The 21,505-nt window shown below is 39.2% G+C and overlaps 1 protein-coding gene across 5 annotated transcripts in view; it reads right to left on the bottom strand.

Annotated features, from left to right (window-relative positions):
• MLLT10 (MLLT10 histone lysine methyltransferase DOT1L cofactor) overlaps positions 1 to 21,505 on the bottom strand; it is a 154,708-nt gene that overhangs the window by 18,163 nt on the left and 115,040 nt on the right. For 4 of the 5 annotated variants that reach the window (XM_070727320.1, XM_070727322.1, XM_070727323.1 and 1 more), the window contains 6 exons: positions 19,584 to 19,695; positions 18,285 to 18,357; positions 15,022 to 15,176; positions 8,538 to 8,726; positions 7,486 to 7,574; positions 7,028 to 7,380 (listed from right to left, as the gene is read on the bottom strand). In XM_070727320.1, coding sequence (XP_070583421.1) covers positions 7,028 to 7,380; positions 7,486 to 7,574; positions 8,538 to 8,726; positions 15,022 to 15,176; positions 18,285 to 18,357; positions 19,584 to 19,695 — 971 coding nt within the window. The remainder of the gene's footprint in view (positions 1 to 7,027; positions 7,381 to 7,485; positions 7,575 to 8,537; positions 8,727 to 15,021; positions 15,177 to 18,284; positions 18,358 to 19,583; positions 19,696 to 21,505) is intronic. The other variant, XM_070727321.1, reaches the window with a different exon arrangement.

Here is a 21,505-nt window from a genome sequence, read left to right as displayed (position 1 = left end):
TTAAAACAGCCTGGGGGCTTCTCAGCGACCTCCCGAACGCCAAATCCGAACTTCCGGGTTCGGCGTTCGGGAAGCCGCCGAGAAGCCCCCAGGCTGTTTTAAAAGGTGACAGCCGGGTGGCGGGGCTTCCCAGCAGTCTCCGAACGCCGAACGCGGAAGTTCGGGTTTGGCGTTCGGCTTCGGGAAGCTGCTGGAAAGCCGCGCGGCTGTTTTAAAAGATGACAGCCGGGCTGGGGGGCTTCCCAGCAACCTCCCGAACCTCGAACTTTTGCCGAACTTCCGGGTTCGGGAGGTTGCTGGGAAGCCCCCCAGCCCGGCTGTCATCTTTTAAAACAGCCGCGCGGCTTCCCAGCAGCTTCCCGAAGCCGAACGCCAAACCCGAACTTCCGCGTTCGGCGTTCGGAGACTGCTGGGAAGCCGTGCGGCTGTTTTAAAAGGTGACAGCCGGGCTGGGAGGCTTCCCAACAACCTCCCGAACCGAACCCGGGGTTCAGAAAAATTTTGCCTCTTCTTACGAACTTTTTTCGAGTTACGAACCGGCGTTCGGGAGGCTGCTGGGAAGCCCCGCCGCCCGGCTGTCACCTTTTAAAACAACCGCGCGGCTTCCCAGCAGTCTCCAAACGCCGGTTCGTAACTCGAAAAAAGTTCGTAAGAGGCAAAATTTTTCTGAACCCCGCGTTCGTATCTCGAGTTGTTCATAAGACGAGGGGTTCGTATCTTGAGGTACCACTGTACTCAATTTTTATTTTAAAAAGTTTACTTATACAATATTTACTAATACAACATTAGAAAATAAGTACAACTGAACTAGCAAAGTACTTAATATCACTGATATACTAACAAAATGACAGGTTTATTTAATCGTACAAATAGTGAAAATCTTACCCACATTTTCAGTGGCATGCTGAGTTATGCTGAAGAAGCAAGGATAAGAGTCACAAATGTCTCTTTACATATTTTAAAAATGGCAGATGGAGCAGAAGGCCTGGTAACCAATATAGTCTCCAATCCTGCAGATGGCAGGCAGCAGAGGGGAACAAAATCTTCCTCATAAGAGGTTGCCTTAAAAGTTAACTGTCCGGTGGTAAGATTAGGAGATCCATGAAGCTGGTTCTCCTGCAAGGTCTAGTGGGTAATTCCTTTTCCAAGTAAATGTGAGCCTCAGTCTACCCATTGGGATTCTTGCTGCCTTAGCTGCTTCTGCCTGTTTTTTGGTCTTTGAAAATGGTTTTTTCCAAGGCTTTTTGCTTTCTCTTGGCATCTTTTTAAGAGACTGATTAAGTTGTCTCAAATCTTTAGCCTTGGCCCTGGTAGAATAAACTTTAGAAACTGATCTTGCTTTTTTTTGGATCAGAAGCATCTGATCTCTGCTGCCTGGGAGAAGATGAGCTGAATTGCCGCTGTTAGAAATGGATCAGTTGCCATTTTGGAAGGCTGGAACCACCCTGATATCTTGCAGCTGCTAGCCAGAATCAATCTGAAAAAAATCCCAACCCTGGGAAGAATCCCTCTTTGAATTAATAATAAGTCTGGATAATGATCCTGGAAGGGCTGGCAAGCGGACAGAAGAATCCATGATTCTGTGTAATCCAAGTGGGGAAATTGGCACCAAACTGACAACACGATTTGTGAGCACAATCAGTCAGTAGCAGCAGCAAAAGAGGCATGAAACCGACAACACGGTTACAAGCGCCGCAATTAAATGAATAGAACGAAACCGGCAAGTTGGTTTGCAAAGTTGGGCAGTCTATGCCTGCTTCAGACACTCAGCTCAGATTTGAAGAGGAGCAGAGCCCTTGTTTTCCAACCTGCAGAGGCTGAGGAATGAGCTTAATAACATGGCAATGAAGCTATGACCTCCTGGCTGATGCTGCACGGGAATCCAAGCTGTGGCCGCCACAGCGTTCCCACAAGAAAGCACTGAGCTCCAGAGTGAAGCTGCTCTTCCTGAAAATCCAAGCCTCCGATCTTTTAGCCAAATTACAAGGAAAATATTTTTGTTTCTCTCTAGGCTAAGTTGAAAAACTGGAACTCAGCCAGAAGGAAGAGTCATGGCCAAAGATTTTGCAACTCAGTCTCTGACTAACCAGAGAGATTTAACCCATACCTGGACTCTCCAAGCAGCGCACACGAGAAACTACCTGCGTTGCAACTAGTCCCCAATTCATTACCATACTGGAATACAGAATTTCAGTTATAAATATTTATGGTTGTATGTTGAGGCATTGCTGACCAGTCTTGGTTTTATGAACTTTTTCAGACAATTATGGTTGTAATCACCATAGTTATTAAGCAAACCATGTAGTTATTAAGATAATCCAGCAATTTGAATGGGCTTTCAAATGTCTGCTGGAAAATGGCAAAATATGTTGCAAATTGTGCTCATGACATTGCAGAATAGTGCAATGGGTTTTAAACATGAGCCAGCTGCAAAGCTCAAGATGAAATCATGTGTCTGGGGGCTGGGAATATGGTCCCAGTATTCAGGAACTTGAGGATGAATTGTAAGTAGCATTTTAAAGTCCACCTTAGCTAATCGTTAAGCAACCAGTTGTATATGCAGTCATACATACCTGCATATAAAAACAACATATATTTGCCAAAACAAATTAAAAATATACACTTAATACCAGAGTCAATGTAGAATATTTCCAAATTAAGCATTAAAAATCTGTTATTCTCTGCCATTTCTAAGTTTCAGACATTCTTTATTTCAATGAATAGTTTTATAATCCACTGCAAACATTTTAATTATTTAGTTCTAGAATTCCTCATTCAGTATCCCTTTTGCTCAATCACTAACTATAGACTTTTTACCACTTTTTCTGGAAAATTAATTTTTTCAGGTCTCAATTTTCATTTGATTTAACCATTGGTTCTATATAAACACAGTATAGCTTTTCCTATGAAGGACACCAACAAATCTAATATTTTATGAGCCATCTGGCAAAAGTAATATTCAGAGCAAATGGGAGTAATTGAAGGGAACATTGTATGCCAAAGCAACTGATGAAATCAAACATTAGCAATGCTGCCTGTTGCACCTAAGTTATTTATGTGATGCAAAACAAGGGTAGTCATACATTTTATATACACAAAGCATCAATCTGTCCACTAGCCAAGCATTGAATGCTGATTATGCATTTTTACATCAATCTTAAAATTGAGTTTCCATTTCCCTTTCCAAAGTAGCATTGAAGATTGTTGACCGGTGAAGCAGCTTTGAGTGGTATGAAATTTTGAATGACTGGAATAAAGCCCAAGGTGGTACAAATGTCATAGGATAATTGTGATTAGTTTTATTTTATTAATTTATTTGGCTGCTCTATTTGTAAAATAACAGGAAGCAGCAGGTGAAGCTAGGCATATCAGATACCTGTACAATTAGCATAGCGGCTCCCCAAGGCAGTGTTCTCTCACCACTTCTCTTCATTCTATATACCAATTAAGGCATCTCAAAAGATCCTTCTGTTAAACTACTGAAGTTTGCAGATAATGAAACAGTGATTGGTCTCATTTGAGATAACGATGAAACCGCATACATATGGGAGGTTGAACAACTAGCCTTGTGGTGTGACCGGAACAATCTGGAACTGAATACACTTAAAGACGTAAAAATGTTGGTAGACTTTAGGAGAAACCCTCCCATTCTACCACCTCTTACAATACTAGACAACACATTATCAATAGAGTCCTTCAAATTTCTAGGTTCTATCACATCTCAAGACCTAAATGTATCTAACATCAAAAACAAACAACAAAGAATGTTCTTTCTGTACCAACTCAGGAAGCTCAAACTGCCCAAGGAGCTACTGATACAGTTCTACAGAGGAATTATTGAGTCTGTCATATGCACTTCTATAACTCTCTAGTTTGATTCTGCAACCCAACAAGATAGACACCAACTTCAGAGGATAATGAGAACTGCAGGGGGAAAAAAACAATTACTGTCAATCTGCCTTCCATTGAGGGCCTGTGCATTGCACAAGTCAAAAAGAAGGACTGGAAATACAGTAGAACCCCGACTTACGAGACTAATTGGTTCCGGAAGGAGGCTCGTAAGTCGGAACGCTCGTATGACGAAACATTGTTTCCCATAGGAAACAATGTAAAGTCAATTAATCCGTGCAACAACAAAAAAAATCGCTGCCGCCGAACGCGGAAGTTAGCGTTCAGAGACAGCTGCGAAGCAGCGCGCGTGTTTTAAAACGTGGCAGCCGGCCTGGGGGGCTCGGGGGGAAGCCCCCGAGCCCCCCAGGCCGGCTGCAACCTTTTAAAACACGCGCGCTGCTTCGCAGCTGTCTGCTGAATCCGAACGCGGAAGTTAGCGTTCCGGATTCAGCAGAGACCTGCGAAGCAGCGCGTGTGTTTTAAAACGTCACAGCCGGACTGGGGGGCTCGGGGGCTTCCCCCCGAACCCCCCAGGCCGGCTGCAACCTTTTAAAACACGCGCGCTGCTTCGCAGCTGTCTGCTGAATCCGAACGCGGAAGTTAGCGTTCCGGATTCAGCAGAGAGCTGCGAAGCAGCGCGCGTGTTTTAAAACGTCACAGCCGGCCTGGGGGGCTCGGGGGCTTTCCCCCGAGCCCCCCAGGCCGGCTGCAACCTTTTAAAACACGCGCGCTGCTTCGCAGCTGTCTGCTGAATCCGAACGCGGAAGTTAGCGTTCCGGATTCAGCAGAGAGCTGCAAAGCAGCGCGCGTATTTTAAAACGTCACAGCCGGCCTGGGGGGCTCGGGGGCTTCCCCCCGAGCCCCCCAGGCCGGCTGCAACCTTTTAAAACACGCGCGCTGCTTCGCAGCTGTCTGCTGAATCCGAACGCGGAAGTTAGCGTTCCGGATTCAGCAGAGAGCTGCGAAGCGGCGCGCATGTTTTAAAAGGTTGCAGCCGGCCTGGGGGGCTTGCCAGCACTCCCCCGAGCCCCCCAGGCCGGCTGCAACCTTTTAAAACACGCGGGATACGAGCGCCAAGGAGCTGTCTCCTGAAGCCGAAAGCGGAAGTTAGTGTTCGGCTTCAGGAGACAGCTCCTTGGCGCTCGTATCCCGAATGTGAGCTCGGGAGGCGAACAAAAATGTCGCTCCCCTCCCAGCTCTTATCTCGAGTAGCTCGTAAGTAGAGCTGCTCGTATGTCGAGGTTCCACTGTATAGGTATTTACTGACCCTTCACATCCTGGACAAAAATTGTTTCAACTCCTACCCTCAAAATACGCTATAGAGAACTGCACACCAAGGCAACTAGACACAAGAACTTTCCCCCCCCCCAAACACCATCATTGTTAAACAAATAATTTCCTCACCACTGTCAAACTATTCACTAAGGCTGCATTATTATAGAAACATAGATTGACGGCAGAAAAAGACCTCATGATCCATCTAGTCTGCCCTTATACTATACTATTTCCTGTATTGTATCTTAGGATGGACCTATGTTTATCCCAGGCATGTTTAAATTCAGTTACTGTAGATTTACCAACCACGTCTGCTGGAAGTTTATTAATTATTAATCTTCTCATTGTTCCTATCATCCATCTACTCCCACTTATGACGGCAGGGTAATAATTTGTTGCTTGTATCCTTATGTTTTATATTAACATGACATGTTATCAGTGTTCCAATATCTCAGGGGCTACCGCAAACAAGAGAAAATGAAGCTATTCTCCAAAGCACCTGAAGGCAGGGCAAGAAGCAATGGGTGGAAACTGATCAAGAAAAGAAGCAACTTAGAACTAAAGTGAAATTTCCAGCAGTTAATTAATCAGTGGAACCACTTGCCTCCAGAATGCTCCAACACTGGAAGTATTTAAAAAGTTGCTGGATAACCATTTATCTGAAGTGATGTGGGGTTTCCTGTCTGGGCAGGGGATTGGACTAGAAGCCTCCTATGTCCCTTCCAACTCTGTTATTCTATTCTAGTCTAAATGAAAATTCTTTGTTTTGAGACAATAACCCCACTCTCCATCAAGCGTACTAACTTTAAGCTTCAATAGAGGATAGTGGCATCTCAAATTGACGTCATCTGAATAACTAGGTATCAAAAGATTTGACTAAAGAGTCATTAATATTCAGATGAGCCACACATCATATAACTATTTTTATCTATTAAATTTAAGAAGGCTATGGGTTTCTGGGCAAGGATTTGGAAACAAAGGGTGAGGCTGAAATAAACTGAAATTTAATTCTGAAATTGGGCTAGGAAAAAATGATAAGAGATTGATATAGACAGAAAATCTCAACTGCTTTTGTATGCCATTGAGCTTTATGAAGGTTTGCTACAATTTGAGAAGCTCCCTGTTTTAAGACTATTTTGATGATGATAATGTGGATGATGGAAACAGCAAGAGTGCCTTTAATCTACCTTCTAATAATAGACTAACCCTCATACTTGTCACTGGCAGTTTGGAAGCACTAACACAACTCTATTATTGGCATACAAGTAGGAAGAAAATTAGGTTAGGCATTTAGAATATGTCATTCCAGTATTATAAAAATCCAGTTTAGTCTTCCCTCTAAAAGTTTAAGTCATTTGGATCTTGGATGCATGATTAAATGATTATCTTTATGGAAACTTAAATATGAGAAGCTAGGACCTAAGGTTGGCACAGGAATTTTTTGATGATGGTCATCATTTGTGGAGCATCCTCTTTGATTTATTACTGATTTATTATGCCTTTATGCTGTTTAATTTGCACAGCATGAATGCATGCTGGGATTGAGATCAGATTGCAAAACTGTTTCAGGAAACAGTCTTTCTCTTTTCCCGTACAAATATCACTAATTTTGTATTCCCACAAACATTCTAAGGTAAAGTGCGAACTATGAGATAGGAAGGAAGAATAGAGAACGCAGTTGTTTTAATTTATTTGTTCACTGATTGAACCTATATGCCACCAAATCCAAACATACTTTGGTAAATTACTTATATAACGCAGGGTGGACATAAGAGAGACAAAATCCTGTAAGCGAATACTTTCATCATTAAGAGTACTATACCCAAATATGAACACATATCTATTTGGCAAAAGGACTTACCTGTTACTGAGTGTGGTTGGCAGAGGATGCACTGCATTTGGTGGCACAGCTGTGTGAGCTAGAGAAGAAGGATTCTGTGATATTGTAGCAGAAGTCTGAATTACTCCATTTAAAGCCCCAACGATTCCATTGATTGCCAGCTGGTTACCTGGCAAAGTTCCAATTATTCCACCCACTGTGGGAATGTTGGATGTTACAGTTTGCATTCCACTGGCAAGTGCCCCCACTGTCACTCCATTGACCTGTGGAACTCCTCCAACTCCTGGGCCTTGTTGAGCTGGACTTTGCCCAGCAGGTGGTGGAGTGGAAAGAGCAGAGGAACTGCTAGTGCTCTGTCCACTGGAATGTATTTCCTAATAAAAATATAAAGACTCAGCTGTATCAAACTTCACAAAACGGCAAAATAGGAAATTAGTATTAACTAATGAAATATGAAAAAAGCTATTAAAAAACAGTACCTGATTTAATACAGGGAGGGAGCTGTCTGGTAGAAAACTGCTTCCCAAGTTAGGGCTTTTGCTGCTGTTTAGAGAATCAGAGCTAACAGCTAGAGTGACAATTGAAAAAACAAATTTAATAAGGTCTTATGCTTTTTGATGCAGAAATTATGTGAGGATATTAAATAAAATCTAAAAGTTTGAAACTAATAAATCAATGATTTATGTCCCCAATTTGTATTGCCGATAATGGATTCAATCACATCTGGAACACAAAGTTAAAAAGAAATCTGTAATTTGAACTGCGGTTTTTATAATATTTAGAGGAGAAATCCCATTACCCGTCAATGATTTTTGACATCATAAAGATATATAAATTGATAATTTAAATCAATTTCCCTTTCGGTCATCCTCAAAAGTTTAAACATGTGTAATATGTATGTGTCATTCCCTTTGAAAATGTTCTCAGGTTTTATACATTTTGGAAGACATGTTATAAAAAAGAATAATAAAATTATTTTTGCCACAGAGATAACATTCAGCATTTACAGTGCTCCCTCGATTTTCGCAGGTTCAAACTTCGCGAATAGCCTATACCACGGTTTTTCAAAAAATATTAATTAAAAAAAACTTCGCGGTTTTTTTCCTATACCATGGTTTTTCCCCACCTGATGACATCATATGTCATCGCCAAACTAATAATTTTTGCAAATAAATAACAAAAAAAATAATTATTGTTAATAAATAATTATGTTTATAAATATCAGGATCACTAAGTGTCTTATTCAATGGTGAGTACCAGTAACAATGGTGAGTAAATGGTTGTTAAGGGAATGGGAAATGGTAATTTAGGGGTTTAAAGTGTTAAGGGAAGGCTTGTGATACTGTCCATAGCCAAAAATGGTGTATTTACTTCCGCATCTCTACTTCGCGGAAATTCGACTTTCGCGGGCGGTCTCGGAACGCATCCCCCGTGGAAATCGAGGGAACACTATATTTACGTAAGACCTATAAGCCTTTTAGAAATTGTTGCAAAACTCAATTTAAAAGAGAGACCTATTTTCTCTACTTACCAGTCTGTGCTGAAAATATAGGCATTTGATGAGAAGGACTTGGGTTGGTTGTTAATGTTGGGAAAGGAACTGAAAGCTGGGCATTTAAGAGCTGGAGGCGCTCCTTTTTAGCAGTTAGATTTTTAATCTGTTCTTCTAAATGGCGATTTTCAACTTGGAGCTGATGTAAAGATTTCAGCATGCCTAAAACTAAACAAAAACATTTTAAAATCCTGAAGGTTGCAGCTAAAAATTGTGCATCATTCTGTATATGCAATTAGATTGGTACATTCTTGTAATTATAGTGGCTAATAAATTGGTGAAGAATATTTCTCTGCAACGTAAATTATGTCTACATAAAATATTGAAGAAATAGAAAATATTTCAAATGTTCCTTGAAATTAGCCATGATGGGAATTAAATTATCGTATTTTTCAGTTTATAAGACGTACCCTTTTACCTCAAAAAAGTGTGTCAAAATATAGGTGCCTCTTATGCACCAAATGTTGCATGGGGGGGGGGAGTTGGGTGCGGTCAGTAGTGGCCTCAGCAGCCTTCCTGTGCTTTGACGGCAGCTGTCCCCGAGCCCACCCGGCAGGCTTCAGCTGGAGACTGGCTACTTAGCCCTGGGGATGGGCGGGGCACAGGGCATTCGGAATAGAGACCACCAGCTGCGGAATTCTCAAGGGAGACCAGCGGGCGTTGGTCAAGGAGCCATCCAGCAGGCCAAAAAGCGGCTCAGGCAAGTGAATACAGCAGGAGCTGGGCAGGTGCCATCTCTCCGGCTGAGGCACCTTCGCTCAGAGCGCACTTCGCTGACCGCTGCGCCCTCCAAAGGTGTCCCCGAAGACGGGAGATTGAGTTGGGGACTGATGGAACCGAGCCCCCTTCTGCCAGACGATCAGGGACATCCCGTGGGCATCCTCCGCCGGCTGGATGTGCAGAGCGCCGAGGGGAAGCCCGCTTGCTTCTCCACAGTTGCCACTGCACACCCTGCCTCTCCTGTGGGCGTTCCTCATGGAATCCCTGCCAGCATCTGAACTGCGGACAGTGCTGGATGGGACCCTGCAGGGAACACCCACTGCAGAGCAGGTGAGGTGGGGCGTGTGGCAACAGCTGAGGAGAAGCAAGCGGGCGTCCCCACGGCACTCTACGCATCCAGCCGGCAGAGGACAACCACGGGGCAGCCCTGATTATCCAGCGGTAGGCGGCTCGGTTCCATGAGCCCTCACTCCAATCTCCCGTCTTCGGGCGCGCCTTGGGGGGGGGGTTGGCAAAGGGCGCTCCAAGTGAAGCTGCCTCAGCCGGGAAGAGGTGGCACCTGCCGTAGCCGAGGAGGCACTTTTTTCAGCAGACAGAGGCATTAATTGGGTGGGGGGAGAGATAAATTTCATTTTCCATTACGTAACTACTGAAAATTGAAGACCTGGAAGAGGAAGTGAGTGTATGAACTGGCCTTCAACCTCCCCACAGCCGTTGCGAATTTTCTCTCTCAAATTCCAAAGGAGTTCAATGACATTTTTTCTCCAATTCCGTTTGGAAAGATCGCAGCCTTTATAACCGTGTTTTACCCTTAACCTGGCAAACACAAATGAACTTGCACAACGCGCTAAATTTCCTGAATTGCTGAAATGTTACCTACCCAGCCAAGCGAAAGAAGTGAGATCAAAACCAAGAAACCACTATGGATCTTCAATTAGAGCAAAAATAATAGTTCAACCCGCCTAGCAATCCCCTAAGGAATTGTTAAGCATCTCTGTAAAGAAAAGTCACCTTTAACGTTCTCCTTGTTTTAAATAAGAGACTGGACAACGAACAAAATAAGGGAGGGGAACAAGTCAAGCCTACAAATAAATCAGAGGATAAAAAATGTCTACCCAGATTTAGACACCAACACTTAAAAGTGCCTGTACACTAATGCATAAAGCCTAGGGAGCAAACAGGACGAACTGGAATTACTAATGCACGGGGGCCAATACGATCTAATTGGTATTACAGAAACCTGGTGGGACGAAACACACGACTAGAACATGCAGATAAAGGGTTACAATCTCTTCAAGAAAAACTGGTCAAATAAGAAAGGAGGTGGAGTTGTACTATACGTAAAAGACCACTATACTGCCACAGAGCTATACCAATCCAAAGAAGATAACCCCCTAGAAACCATATGGGTTAGTATAAAAGAAAAGAAGTGCAACACTACAATTGGAGTATGCTACAGACCACCAAACCAATCAGATACAATGGACAACCTCTTTACAAGCCAACTAACAGAAATATGCAACAAGCACAGCACAACAATAATGGGAGACTTTAACTACCCCGACATTAACTGGAAAACAAACTCAGCACCAAGTGGAAAGTCTGATAGACTGTCTGATAGACAGTCTCGCTGATAACTTTCTAACCCAAAAAGTAGAAACAGGAACCAGAGGGACTGCAACACTCGACCTAATATTAACAAACAGGGAAGAAATGATAGAGGGAATTGAAGAAGAAGGGACACTGGGTGAGAGTGACCATGTCATCCTCAAATTCAACATATTACAATCACCAACTGCTGTACCCAACACCACTAGAGTCCCGGACTTCAGAAAACGAGCTCAGAGCAAACCTGGAAAAAAAAAACCTGGAAGGAACTTCTAAAGGGTAAAACCACACAGGAAGCCTTGGAGGCCCTAAAAAACAGTATCATAGATGCCCAAAACAATACAATCCCCATGAAAAAGAAAAACAGGAAAACCAAAATGAAACTAGCTTGGCTTGACAAAGAAGTCGCAGACAACATAAAAGAAATAAAAAAAATGGAAAAAAGGACTCATAAGCAAAGCGGAATATCAGCAAACAGCCAAAACCTGCAAACAAAAAATAAAAACAGCAAAGGCCCAACACGAACAATACCTTGCAACGAAAGTCAAAGACAACAAAAAAGGTTTCTTCCAGCACATAAACAACAAGAAGAAAATCAAGGAAACAGTCACTACACTAAAAAACGAAGACGGTAATGAAATCACAGACAACAGAGACAAAGCACAGCTGCTCAACACCTACTTTGCATCAGTCTTCACACAAAATGGAACCACCTACCAACCATCCTGCAACTCTGCAACAAATAGCCCCGGGACCGAACTCAACATAGACAAAAACACAATAAGGGACTACTTGTGGGAGCTCAACAAGTACAAATCACCAGGGCCAGACGGACTTCACCCCAGAGTCCTAAAAGAACTGGCAGACACCATTGCGGAACCACTTCTCCTCATCTACCAAAAATCCTGAACCATTGAAGACCTTCCGGAAGACTGGAAACGAGATGACGCAGTCCCCATCCACAAAAAAGGTAAAAAGACTGACCAGGCAACTACAGACCAATCAGTCTTACTTCTATACCTGGAAAAATACTGGAGAAAATAATTAAAAAACAACTTTGCCACTACCTAGAAACAAACAACATTATATCCAACGGGTTTGTCAGAAACAAATGATACCAAACCAACCTCATATCATTTTTCAACACCATAACCATATCAGTGGATCAACACAATGCAGTAGACTTCATATACTTGGACTTCAGCAAAGCTTTTGATAAAGTTGACCACAACCTCCTAATCCACAAATTAGAAAAAAAACTGGGTAGGTTACAACACACGCAGATGGATAAACAGTTGGCTGTCCAACCGCATGCAACGAGTTGTCCTGAATGGTTCCAAATCCACATGGAAGAAGATAGGCAGTGGGGTACCACAGGGTTCCATCCTGGGCCCTGTACTCTTCAATATTTTCATCAATGACCTGGACGAGGGAGTAGAAGGGGAACTAATCAAATTCGCAGACGACACCAAGCTGGCAGGGGTAGCCAACACCCTAGAGGACAGGCTCAAAATACAGAAAGATCTAGACAGATTAACACTATGGGCCCACACTAACAGCATGATGTTCAACATCGACAAGAGAAAAGTCTTTCACCTTGGTAAAAAAACCCCTAGACACACATACAGCAGTATGTGACTGCGAAAGAGATCTTGGAGTCTTGGTGGCTAATCAACTAAACATGAGCCAGCAATTTGCAGCAGCGGCCAAAAAAGCCAACACTATCCTAAGCTGCATCAACAGGGGGATACACTCTAAGACCAGGGAAGTATTAATACCACTCTACTACGCCCTGGTCAGACCACATCTGGAGTACTGCAGGCAGTTCTGGTCACCACACTTCAAAAGAGACATTGAAACTCTGGAGAAGGTGCAGAAAAGAGCAACCAAAATGATTAGGGGATTTGAAACCAAGACTTACGAAGAGAGACTGTGAAAACTGGGCATGGATAGCCTAGAGAAAAGGAGGGCCAGGGGGGACATGATAGCTGTATACAGGTATATGAGGGGTTGCCACAGAGAGGAGGGGGCCACTCTATTCTCCAGAGCACCAGAGGGCCGGATGAGGAACAACGGCTGGAAGCTGACCAAGGAGAGATTCAACCTAGAAGTAAGGAAGAACTTCCTGACGGTCAGAGCGATCAACCAGGGGAACAACCTTCCTGCGGAGGTTGTGAACTCCCCAACTCTGGACACTTCCAAGAGGAGATTGGACTGCCACTTGGCTGGGGTGCTTTAAGATGCCTGCTCAGGCAAGGGGTTGGACTTGATGACCTGCATGGTCCCTTTCAACTCTAACAATCAATCAATCAATCAATCAATCAATAGCTCATCGTCGCCTCCAGCTGGTTCAACTGCAACGCCGTTTTGCAAGAAAATGCAAGGGTCTTCGGTGGATGGGGCAACAGGAAGGAAAGGGCAAGGGTCTTCAAACCTGGCAAGTTGAAGGCTTGTGGACTTCAACTCCCATTTCTGAGCTAGCATGACTGGAGGAGGAATTCTGGGAGTTGAAGTCCACAAGTCTTAAAGCTGTCAAGTTTGAAGTTTGTGAAAAGTGTACATGTACATGGTTTTAAAAAGTATACATGATTATAAAAAGTATTAAGTAGAAGTAAAAAGTATTCTGCTACACTGGTATTTTATTAAACAATATAATACTACACCATTTGGTTCAGAATACTTGTTTTCCTCCTCTAAAATGTAGCTGCGTCTTATATACTGGTGCCTCTTATACACCAAAAATAAGGTAATGTATTATTTCTAGATAAGATCAGATCTTTTCATCCATAAATATGTAGCCTAAAATTCCTTCCTTACTGGAAGTATAGTGCCATTGCCACTATGGAAAAAGCAGTATCTTTATTGTTGAATCAAATTCAATATGAAATGGAGAGTCTTCGGAGAGAGGCGGCATACAAATCTAATATATTATTATTATTATTATTATTATTATTATTATTATTATTATTATTATTATTTTAAAGCAGACTGGGAGAAAATATGCCTTCTATTAACAAACAGTAACAATATAGTTTCAGAAAAGAAAATGCGCTGATTATAAAAGTTTAATGAATCATTGTAAACAATTTTGTTTTCAATTGCTGATGTTTAAAAAAAGCCCACAGAATTCCTGTAGTCATTGAAAACTTTTTATCACATTTAAATCAACAGAATCCAGCTGTTTCCAATGTCCATTTAAAGAGCACCCAGCAGGGATCATTAAGGCTCCTGCAGCCCTGGCCCTCTTCCTGCAAATAAAGCACCTTCTTGGTCAGTAATATTGTGAAATTTGAATTTTGGATAAAATTTGGGACTTTCCTCAGCACATAAAGACAGTTTAGCCATTATAGCATCATAAAAACTGCTTTTAAAATTCTAAATTGTATTTGTTTAACATGACCTTTAGGCCTAGTACAGACACAAGTATAGCAGTGCAGGCACATCTGGTCATTTCCCAAGGATTTAGCTTTTTATCCCTCCTCTTCAAGAATATACAAAGGAACTCTCAGTGCGCCCAAATGAGATGCAATAAGACTTAGCTAAACCTGTCCTCCAGCTATCATGTTTAAAGGATTATCCCTGCATGAATTTCCTCACAATTAGCATTTTTGTCAGGATACCATTCATAAAAACACACAAAGTACGCACACGCATACACGTGCATACATACCTCTAGATGGCACTTCACTCATGATCGGTAATCAAGAAAATATACTAAAGGAACTTTTTGTAAAATAATTTTAAAACAATTCAAATATTGAATGCATTTATATGGATATGTAATCTGAATATTACCAGTTACTGAAGATTTAGACAAGCTTTAATTACATCTTTTCAAGATAAATTTATGATCTCATCTTTCATTATCAAATTCTTTCTTATTACCATCCTTGCACTTCAGAATAATTCTGCAGCATGACTAATGACTAATGTTTTAGGCATGTCTTTCCATACCAGGAACGAAGCAAGATGATTAGAATCACATTTTAACATATGAGTACATTCTAGAAACGATGATCATCTTTCAAATAAAAATTTACAAACATCAATAATACTTCTCTGATGGATATTAGGCCATCAATTTATATTTTTAACAGCAATAAAACAATTAATCAGAACAGGATGAAAAACTTACTGTCACTGGGAGTTCCTTGTTCCAGCAAGAACTGTTGTCCTTCACTCCACTGCCTCTCCAGTAGTTGTTCTATAGTAGATGGTGTTGGAGGCAAATGTTCTACACTGCTATTTCCAGTATGATCATAACGAATCTGTAAGTTGCTTACAGGAGACCTGTAGAAAGGTTATGAATTACACTAAAAGAACAAAGGGAGAGGAGATATATACAACATACACATATGAGTCTTCTTGGCTATTCTTAACTCTTTTAATCAATACTCCTTAAGTTACCTATAGGTCTCACCAATAGTTTAATGATGAAGTTCCCACATGTCATTTCTTTTAAGAGGGTTTTGCACTAAAATCAAAGCTTCAATTATTTAGGTGAACTAATTTAATGTTACAGATAACTGAAAACTGTGCTAATTTACTGATTATTTTAAAACATAAATATAATGAAATTAACTATAATACACTTAGAAAATATCAGACCAAATAAGCAAAATTCTACAGTCCTGTGGCACAAAGAGCAAAATTGTCTCTTTCAGTTAAATATCTACAGAAGATATAACAAAAGCCAGTTATCATATCTCAGATGTCTTCACTTAAAATGAATATTTTTGGTAAGATTTCATCTGACATCACTATAACCGAATTCAGAAATTAATAAGAACAGAAAAATCCCTTTTGGAGTGTAATAGCAGTCCTAATGATGTGCAGGAAAGTATTAAATATTTATGTAGCCAGTACGCTAATTTAGGAAATCATGACCAACATTTAATTTACAGAGGCCTTAACAATTTGGAAAGTTTTGTAACCTAAAATGCACACAAACCAACATTACAAATTATTTGATGACAATGACTTTATCTACAATGTCAAATGTGAAGCATTTTATATCTGTGTTTAGAAATATCATTACAGCAGCATGATGTATCAAAATATAACCACAGAACTTGTAGGTATTTTGAAATTAAATAAATTTAGCAACTTTATTGTAATTTGTTTCCTTACTTCACTGTAAAAATATGTAACGTTATTTTCCCATGTCACCAGTCATCATTGAAAATACACATATTCTCTCTCTCCCTCTCTCTCTCTCTCTCTCTCACACACACACACTGCCAGGTTTTTTACACAATGGAAGGTATATACCAAGCAATTGGTGACGGTGGAGATGGAATAATGAATAAATTATATTAATATATTATACAAATGTACTTAATCGTGATTTAATGTTATCTCTGCTAGTAAAAGGAGCCATTCTTTTCTTAGTTTTTAGAATTAAAATTTCAAATAGATCAAAACCTCTCACCAGTTGTTTTTTGTTATGCACTCAAATTACAGTGTTAAACAATTATTTTTCTCTTTCATATCAGAATTTACCCAACAGTAAATTTCTCTTCCATATGGTTAATCAACCACATTATCCATGTCTAGGATGAGATAACATATTGTATTGAATTATACAATTATTAAATTAAGATAAAATTATTTATAGATTTTACTAGCCAAAGACTAGAAAATTACTGACAGATTTTCAAAAGGTATTGTATTCTTCAAGCAGTACTGCTACACAATATCATTTGCTGCCCAAAATGCATTACTGAACCCTGGTATAAACTTTATGGAAATATTTGAACATTATTTACCTACAGATGTATAAAAGAATGCAGTTAAACTAAAATCTCCTGGATACATGGCTATGTGTATGTATAAAGAAAGAGTGACAGAAAACAAATAACCCATATCGTATTTCTTGAATAATTCCTCTGAAAAGAGTCTTAGCCCTTGCTGGATTTTTGCTGCTAGATTCACTGAAGGTCACTAGCTAGAAATAATTCTGACAGCTTTATATTGAAAGTAGGTGAATATGATTAAAACGAAGAAGACTCTTTGCTATGTTTAATATGGATCCTTCTGACACATGTATTTGTCTTATTCTTGCCTCATTTGAGGAATGAAAATCTTTACATACATTCTATAGTACTGTGTGTTTTCTAAATTCTTCCTCCATATATAGATATACAGTACATGTTTATTAAGTAGTATGCTTATATTAATACTAGTATTGTGTATAAATTTGGCAATTCTATGCTATTACAATCCATGCATATTTTATTATAATTAACAAAATCCAAAGGAGAACAAAATATTTTTTTTCTCAGTATTATGTCCTGATTCTGATTCTTTAATTCTCTTATCTACTTATCAGTCTTAAAACAGTGGGCAAAATCCTTCTAAAAAGCTAAAATAAAAAATTAACTATCTTTAACATTATTCACAGTGCTTTCATTAAAATTAAGATGTTATCAAATTTGAGAAGGAGCAAGAAGAACAAAGAAATATTACATCATGAACTTAATTTAATCTTAAATGTGCTACTAGGAACTGGAGCCTTACAAATAATTATGTATAAAAGCTATTCAAACTAAACCATTTTTAACCTAGAGATCTACTTTCTTATATAACTTTATACTTCAGTAAGTAGAGGTATATTTCTACAACACTTAATTAGAATTCAATCATACTCAGCTTCAAAAGATTTTAAAGGATTTGTTCCTAAGATGACCATTAGCCTAATTTGCAGAGTAGATATATTTTTCAGTTAGTTTTTGAGATCTCCAGGTTCTTGAAAATCTGGCCACAGATCAGTAACACACACTTTATCCATGACCTAACAATTCATAAGCAAAAGTGGCACACTCGACATTTTAAAAAGTTTATTATCCATGCATTAACTATTTGCAGGCTATAGTAGAAATGTGTACTACTAATTCTACATTAAAATGAAACAGTTTTAAAATGCTACCCAATAATTATTGGAAAATCTTCCATACTCAAACTGTGCAGTACCAGGTGTTATGCTAGTGACCTACCAATTGCTGATTGAACCCTGGTTGTTTTAAATTTAAAAAAAAAATGATTTCACTGCCTATACAAGATTCTTCCCTTTTTTCAAAGTGGTTACACTCCAAACAGATACAAATATTTGCATTTAATATTCTTATGATAGCATCCATTTGATAATTGCTTTTCAGTAAAATTAATTATACAAGTGAGAAAAGATAATGTAAAAAAGGTACCTAAATTTTAAGTAACCGAATGAGAAAAAGACATAGATTTATTATGTTAGATATACTTGAATTCAAAGTAATCTAAAATATTTTCTTACTCAAACTGAATATATCTACAAATTATTCAAATTAAACAGGGGACCAAATAAAAGTTTCTGTAGTTTAAAAATATTTTTCCCCTTAAATGATTGTAAATTTTGCTTACCGTGGTGAAATACTTCCTTTGGGTGAACCTCCCCTTCCAACCAGGCTCCGGCTATTGTCTCCAAGATCTTGATCTGCACAGCAAATATTTCACAGACAAAAGTGATTCTTTCTGAACTAAGATTTTAAAATGTCGCAGGCTGAGCTAAATTCAAGATGTCCTTCACTATTAGCAATTATTCCAGTAGCAATATCAGAAAGGACTACTACTTTAAAGCTGCTAACTGCAATGGATAAAGTATTCTCCGTACAAATTTCTGTGGGTGAAGCAGGCCATGGATTAACCTTAGTCTTTTCTTTGCTTTCAGTTTTACAGCACACAAGCATGGTTTGTATTTCTAGTACCCTCCCCTCAGCCACTTTTAATTTCTGCAGTGAAAGTAATGAATCACAGCTGTGGACAGCTAATCTGTATGCTTATCACAGCAAATCCTCAGGCTTTGTATTTTTTAACACTTTGCATCCCAGGAAAATTCACATAGTCACTTCTACCAGTAACTTTTTAGCACAAAATTTTAGCAACAAATGTTAGAAAATGCTTCTCTTCAATTAAAGCAGGAATAAGTAGTTAATAATTTCTAATTTTATATAAAAAGAAAAAATGAAAAGATTTTTTTAAAAAAACATTTTGTCAAATATACTGAAATCTCTTGCATGGCATGACTCAAAAGGGTTATTTTTCCCTACGGCCTCTCAATAAAATAACCCTATCTGCCCCTTTCAAGACAGACCTCCCCCTATTCTGCAGCAAGTGACCCTTGGCCTTTTAGAGGGCAAGACATGACTGATCCATTCTTGGTAAACTGCTAAACTCATTCCCTTCCCCCAGACCGGCATGACTATTAGGACATGTCAACAAATCCTTAAAGATAGAATGAAACAAAGCAAATCCAGAAGCTCATTAATTTTTTTAAAAACTAGTACTATAAAGAAAACCAACTAGTATTCCATTCAGTTACTGGTGAATTTATGTAACAGGATATCAGCTATACCAGCTTGGAGATCATGCAATTCCATAAATTATGCAAATAAAGATTTAAACGATTCACAACAAAAACCCAATGCTACTTTCATTGCAAAGAACTAAAGCAACTGAACACATCAATCACAAAAAGTCACAAGAGACATTGTTGCATTCCTGCCTGCTCATTGCTCTGCTTATACATTTACATATCACATAGGCTGGGGTGGTAAAACATTATTTGTGTGTAAAATGCAGCTAGCAGTTGAGCTTGCAGATATATAAAAAGAAACATTTTTTAAGAAATGCACATAGCGTTAAAAAATTTGTTTAACTTGCCTAACTGAATGTTTTCAGCTTGAGTAGTATGTGATGCCATTGTCGAGTTAGAATGTAATCTATTGCCATAGATATGGGAGGGAGAAAGGCCAAGGGACGATCCAGGTAATGCCTGCCAAAACACAGAATTATTAAAATTTGAAATATGCAAAGAAAAATCTTAAAAGATATCATTAACATATTAAATTAAAAATTGATCCAGTCAATCCAATAAAGTTATCAAGTATCCTGTTGATAGAAGTTTAAAAGCACAAAAAATTGTCCACATTTCTAAATCACACTATAAAGATTTTGCTTATTGATGTCCATGTGCCTCTACTAATTGTTTAATCTTTTAAAACCATTTACAAAATAAGGGCAGGTAGACAACAGATGTCTCACAAATGCTGCAATTCCTTACATCACAAAAATGCAATGGGGTCAAAAGGCCCCTGTACCCCTGAGTCGTATTTCCTTGGTTGCACTCTGTCATCAGGACAACCTGCTTATTGTTTAGTAACTTCGTATTTTTTCTGCGCAAGAAAGCTTATTTTTCCCATAAAAGAAAAGCAGCTCTGCTTCCAGGAATGTTTCTATATAATAAAGATCTAACCAAGATCTGCCTTAAATCTCATAAGGAATAGATTTTTGGCAGATAGCCAGCTTGACTTACTGAAACTCTTCATCCATCTAACCATCCTGCTAACAATTCTCAATTTTTCTAATGGAACTTCAGTCAAGCAAGAGAAAATGAAGCCTCAACAAGATAAACTGAGTTCTGCCCAGGTCTAAGCCTGGCAAAACCTTTGCTTAATCTACTGTATTAAAAACATCTCCTTTGACTACATTACTCTCAATTAACTTATGGCATTTGAAAACTTAATTCAGAAGTGTAATGGCCAGACATAATACTATTATTTTTCAGAATAGAATTATATCATAGAATTATATATCATCGTATAGCTTTGTTACACAAAACATTAAAATGACTGAATTATAAGCACTTTTCAATTCAAAAAGAACACACATTTGCTTTACAAACAAGTTACTATACCAAATGCAGTCTAAAACAGTTAAGAACACTTACTATAAAGCAGTGTTTCCCAACCTTGGCAACTTGAAGATATCTGGACTTCAACTCCCAAAATTCCCCAGCTAGCATTCACTGGCTGGGGAATTCTGGGACTTGAAGTCCAAATATCTTCAAGTTGCCAAGGTTGGGAAACACTGCTATAAAGTAATTCCCATGAAACAAAAGATGCACTATTTAAATAGTATGCTAAAGAGTGTATTTAATAGGATAGTGGATTCAATTAAAAAAAAGTGATCATAATTCTACCTTTGTGATCAACAAAACTTTAAATGCTTCCAAGTAATTGTCGAAGTTGCAGAACTGTAACAAACAGAAACACAATTCTGTACTTCTAAGAAGCATTGTACTTTGCCATTAGGATCTGCCAACACTCTATACATCAAATATAGAAGAAGAAATGGCAGAACCTGGAAGCAGAGTGAAAAGGAGGATCAGCCTTGAACCCTTACGTTCTAGGCTGATCCCCTTCCGCAAAATAATTAAGTACAATTCTCCTTGAATGCCACTGACCCTGATCTAACTCTAGCCAGGTACTGACTATTAGTTGAGGCAATTCCTGTGCATAAGCTTTTAGCAATAAATCAGCTTAACTGAACCTTCACCTCTCGAACTGGTCTTTCACTCCTGAAACCAACTTTTAAAGTGATAATTGATAAACCTTGCTTATAAACCACCAGGAACTACTACTTAAACATTTCCTATTAAGAAGTGAGAATAAAGAACTGACAGGTTTATCTTCAACCAAGACAGTTTTTTTAACAGTTGTGCCAAGAAACATTTTTACAGAGACAATGAGAAAGAATTCTCTTTCTAATTTTCCCTTTCTCAAAATAAGGCAAATATAAGATCT

This window comes from Erythrolamprus reginae, chromosome Z, assembly GCF_031021105.1.
Source record: "Erythrolamprus reginae isolate rEryReg1 chromosome Z, rEryReg1.hap1, whole genome shotgun sequence".
In the NCBI taxonomy this organism is placed as follows: domain Eukaryota; kingdom Metazoa; phylum Chordata; class Lepidosauria; order Squamata; family Dipsadidae; genus Erythrolamprus; species Erythrolamprus reginae.
The sequence above is the reverse complement of the archived record's forward strand: the minus strand, read 5'-3'. Positions and strand labels throughout refer to the sequence as shown.